Here is a 5,016-nt window from a genome sequence, read left to right as displayed (position 1 = left end):
TGTGCCTAAGATGGTTAGAGTGTGGTAGCAACTCTGGCATGTTCAATAGGTGTTGGTTGGGTGGAGGGTTAGCCGCCGGTACACCCTGTATACATACCTTTGCCAATACCTAGGGAGCATAACAGTACCGTGAATCGACCTTGCATTAGATGTACTGGAGGTGTGGAGGGTTAGCCGCTGGTACACCCTATATACATACACCGCTAGTGCAACGGATGTAGGTGTTAAATCCGGACCGCATTTTGGCTGTCAAAAGTTAATTGGATTTAAAAATTTAATTTAAGTTGAAATGGCTATATTATTCATCTTGCGAACTATCCTTCATGAATTGAATATCCTATTGTAATGTTACTTTGTACTGCATGATTGATATGGATGATAATGCTCACCTTCAGATGTAATACTTGATTTCTTGAGCTACATGCGATAATGAAAATATAAGTGTAAGTATCCACACTTATTTATTTAACTCGATACCTTAAACTAGTAGGGAAATTTAAAGACTTAGTACCTGACTTGACACTTACTATGCAATATGATGCTTGAAACTTAATGTGAAACATGCTACTTGCTATATATTGTGTGATGACATACTATTATGCTTGTTTGGTTATGAAATTGACTATTTATGCTTAATGTATGCACTCATTTAGTATTCCTATGTAACATCCATGTGCGCGTGTGCTTTATCTTATATCCTGAGTTTTCCGCCGCTGTCGGGGTGTTACAATATTCGCTAAGCATTCGCTTACCTTTCAGATGTTTACCCTTTGATTATAGGTAGTTCCGGAAGAAGGAACTAGATTGCTTGTCTTGAAGAATAGAGATTGGAGTTCCTAGTGATTGTAGATACTTGGAAGGTATTTTGGCTATTGTCGGAAGAATGGCATATTTTGGTTAGAAACCTAGCTGTCCCTCTTGACTTTGGCTCAAGGTACATTTTGATTGTTAGTTATTATGTTTTGGTACATTCTGTAAATGGTCATGTCTTTGTCTTTTGGGAGTTGACAAAGATGGTTATTTGATTGTAAAATGTCAAAATGGGTAATCGACCCCTATGGTTGTGTAGTGGATTGTGGGTCAAACGAATTTGACAAATATGTATGTTTTCTGGTTAACTCTTTTGCTTTCGATTCTGGAATGTAATTTGTTTATTATTTGGTTTGAGGTTGAAGATTTTGGTTTAATCTGTAAGTGCGCAGCGCGTCAAACTTTGGAACGGTATAGTATAAAGTTATAGGTTTTGGCTTATGACTCGTAGAAAGAGATATGTTGCGTATTTAAATCGATTTATTTACTCTTATTATAGAATGACGGATCAACATCATGAAGAAGAAGAACACGATAGACACGACGAGGAGGAAATTATTTTCCGGAAAATAGCATGGATATTTCTGACCAAATCAGAAGGGCATTGGAAAAATATACTCCTCTTCTTCTTAAAAAGCTAAACCAAACGATGGAAGGGGCTATGAATGATCATATTGCCCAAATGATTAGAGATGAGGTGGCCTTAAACGTCCAACGAGAATTCAAAAAGAGGGATGAAAAAGGGAAGGTTAAGAAAGATGAAGAAGTGAAGGATGTAGAGGTAACGGGGGAAAAGTTCTATAAGAAAAAGTTTTCTTTTTTAGACTTTGATGTGTGTCACCCGCCTGAATATCATGGTGACCGTAACCCCATTGTGTATACGAGATGGGTATCGGAGATTGAAGGATCTTTTCGCACTAGTCAATGCCCCGAAGACCTTAAGGTTGTGTTTGCCGTTAGCATGTTGCGGGATAAGGCCAAGAGATGGTGGGATAACTTATTGACGGTGAAGAAAGGGGCACTTGATAATGTGGATTGGCCCGAATTCAAGGCCATATTTTATAAGGAGTTTAGGTCGGAGGCGGAAGTGACGAGATTGAGGAGTGAATTCCTCAATGATTCTCAAGGAACCCTCAGTTTGACGGAGTTTCGTGCCCAATTCCTTGATAAGGCACAATTCTGCCCCGAGTTTCTAGAGAATGAACAGTTGGTAAAGGAATAGTTCCACTTGAAGTTGAAGAAGAGTTTAAGGGAGAGGATAAGTTTGCGAAAAATGGAGTCCTTCTCCATGTTGTGTGATGTGGCTCGAGATTATGAGATAGAGCAATCGAGGGTTGATGAGAATGACTTGAAGAGGAAGTATGAGGGAGACAACTCTCGAAACAAGAAGTTTCGACAAGATGGTGCTTCCGGTAGTAATGTCATTAGAAGAAATGCTCCCTTTTGCAAAACTTGTAAAAGGAATCATCATGGGCCGTATAGGGAGAAGGCTTGTTTCAATTGTGGGAAGACGGGTCACATGAGTCGAGATTGTAAGGCAAGGCCCCGAAAGCCCGTATACTGTTTCAAATGCTTCGAGGAAGGTCACATGAGAAGTTCGTGCCCCAAGTTGACTGAGGCGGAGAGACTTGAAGAAAAGAGGAAAGAGGCGGAGAGGAAAAATGCATTGGCTCACGGAAACCAAAGGGGGAGATCGTTCCAACTCTCCGTAGAACAAGCCAAGAATACAGACGATGTTATCACAGGTACATTTCTTATGTATAATGTACCTATGCGAATTCTTTTTGATTCCGGAGCAAATAGATCATTTGTTGCCACTAGGATGATTCATGTCATTCCCATATCTAAGTCAAGTTTAGATAGTGTATTACAAGTTGAAGTTGGGAATGGTAGGACGGAGATAGTAAAGGATGTGTATAAAAATTGTGAAATCAAGATTGTTACGGAACTTTTTCTAGCTAATCTAATTCCTTTCCCACTGGGAGAATTCGTTAAGCACTTGCAATGCCAAAATTTCATGTGACGAAAAGGCGATTTATTTGAAGACTTCTAAGGGAGAGGACTTGGTGGTATGTGGAGATAGAAGTGGGCGTCCTATATCCGTTTGCACTTTTGCTCGTGCCCAACGATATTTGTCACATGGATGTCATGCTTACCTTGCTCACATCGTTGATGTTGAGAAGAAACCCTTGCCTATTGAAGATATTCCTATAGTTCGCGATTTTTTCGATGTTTTTCCCGACGACTTGCCGGGTATTCCTCCCGAACGGCAAGTTGAGTTTTCTATTGATCTTGTTCCGGGGGCTACCCCCATTGCTAAAGCTCCCTATTGATTGGCACCAACGGAGATGCAAGAAATAATGAAGCAACTCCAAGAGTTACTTGAAAAGGGGTTCATTCGCCCTAGTAATTCTCCTTGGGGTGCACCGGTTCTATTTGTTAAAAAGAAAGACGGAAGCATGCGCATGTGTATTGATTACCGGGAGTTAAACAAGGTGACCATCAAGAATAAATATCCATTGCCAAGAATCGATGACTTATTTGATCAACTTCAAGGAGCTTCGTATTTTTCCAAAATAGATCTTCGTTCGGGTTATCACCAACTCAAGGTACGTGATGAAGATATACCGAAGACCGCTTTTCGTACTCGTTATGGCCATTTTGAATTCGTGGTCGTGCCTTTTGGTCTTACAAATGCTCCCGCGGCATTCATGGATCTCATGAACCGTGTATGCCGTCCCCTGCTTGATAAATCCGTTATCGTTTTCATTGACGATATTCTTATTTATTCTAAGAGCTCATCCGAACATGAAATCCATTTGAGAGAGGTGTTGGAAACCTTGCGAAGAGAAAGACTCTATGCCAAGTTCTCCAAATGTGAATTTTGGCTAAGGGAGGTACAATTCCTTGGTCACATCGTTAGTAATGAAGGAATTATGGTGGATCCGGCCAAGATAAATGCGGTGATGAAATGGGAACAACCAAAGAACCCATCGGAGATTAGAAGCTTTCTTGGTCTAGCGGGTTACTATTGTCGATTTATACAAGACTTCTCAAAAATAGCCTCGCCATTGACCAAGTTAACTCGGAAGAACATCAAATTTGAATGGGGAAGTGACCTAGAAGTTGCTTTTCAACAATTACGGGAGAAGTTGAGCCAAGCCCTGGTACTCATTCTACCGGATGGAACGGAGGATATGACGGTGTATTGTGATGCATCATCAAATGGGCTTGGGTGCATGTTGATGCAAAGAGGAAGGGTCATTTCCTATGCCTCAAGGCAATTGAAGGAGCATGAGAAGCGTTATCCTACTTATGATTTGGAGTTGGCGGCGGTTGTTTTCGCTTTGAAGATTTGGCGCCATTATCTTTATGGAGTCAAATTTACCATCTATTCCGATCACAAAAGCCTTAAGTACTTCTTCGAACAAAGAGACCTCTATAATCGGCAACGAAGATGGCTTGATCTTCTGAAAGACTATGATTGTGTAATTTTGTATCATCCCGGAATGGCAAATGTTGTGGCGGATGCTCTAAGCCGGAAAAGTTCACATCATTCTATCATCATCTCCCCATTATGGGTCTTAATCACTAACGATTTTATGGAGCAAATAAAAACGGCTCAAGAAGAGGCTTTACAACGGGATCCTAAGAAGGAAAGAATTCAAGGTCAAACGCAATATTTCACCAAGGATTCGCGTGGCCTTATCCTACGCTTTGGAAGAATTTGGATTCCTTTTTCTTGTGAGTTAAAGCAAGTTTTACTTAATGAAGCTCACAAGTCCAAATATTCTATTCACCCCCGTGCTACCAAGATGTATCATGATCTAAAGATTGATTATTGGTGGCCCGGAATGAAGAGAGATGTAGTGAAATGTGTTGAAGGGTGTCTAACTTGTGCTCAAGTCAAAGCAGAGCATCAAAAGCCGTATGGTATGATGCAACCATTAGAAATCCCTAAGTGGAAATGGGAGGATATCACCATGGATTTTGTCACCAAATTGCCCAAAATGCCTAGAAATCAATTCGACACGATTTGAGTGATTGTTGATAGGTTGACGAAAAGTGCTTTGTTCCTCCCCATTCGCGAAGCATCATCATCCGAGGTTTTGGCAAAAATATATGTTAAAGAAGTAGTGGCAAGGCATGGGAGTTCCAGTATCCATTGTGTCGGATAGGGATACTCGTTTCACTTCTCACTTTTGG

At 40.7% G+C, this 5,016-nt stretch overlaps 1 protein-coding gene across 1 annotated transcript; it reads left to right on the top strand.

Annotated features, from left to right (window-relative positions):
• The first annotated feature begins 2,083 nt into the window (after positions 1 to 2,083).
• LOC122610417 lies at positions 2,084 to 3,143 on the top strand. The gene is made up of 2 exons (XM_043783409.1): positions 2,084 to 2,713; positions 2,796 to 3,143. The coding sequence occupies exons 1-2, from the start codon at positions 2,084 to 2,086 to the stop codon at positions 3,141 to 3,143; spliced, it is 978 nt and encodes a 325-aa protein (XP_043639344.1).
• The last annotated feature ends 1,873 nt before the right edge of the window (positions 3,144 to 5,016 follow it).

Source organism: Erigeron canadensis, chromosome 8 (assembly GCF_010389155.1).
Source record: "Erigeron canadensis isolate Cc75 chromosome 8, C_canadensis_v1, whole genome shotgun sequence".
NCBI lineage: Eukaryota > Viridiplantae > Streptophyta > Magnoliopsida > Asterales > Asteraceae > Erigeron > Erigeron canadensis.
This window is presented reverse-complemented; position numbering and strand designations above follow the sequence as displayed.

Excerpts from the sequence above, each read along its gene's own strand:
- LOC122610417 (XM_043783409.1), top strand. The coding sequence starts at position 2,084 with ATGGAGTCCTTCTCCATGTTGTGTGATGTGGCTCGAGATTATGAGATA. Across the intron at positions 2,714-2,795 it reads GGAATGGTAGGACGGAGATA|AATTCGTTAAGCACTTGCAA; the intron begins GTAAAGGATGTG and ends TCCCACTGGGAG.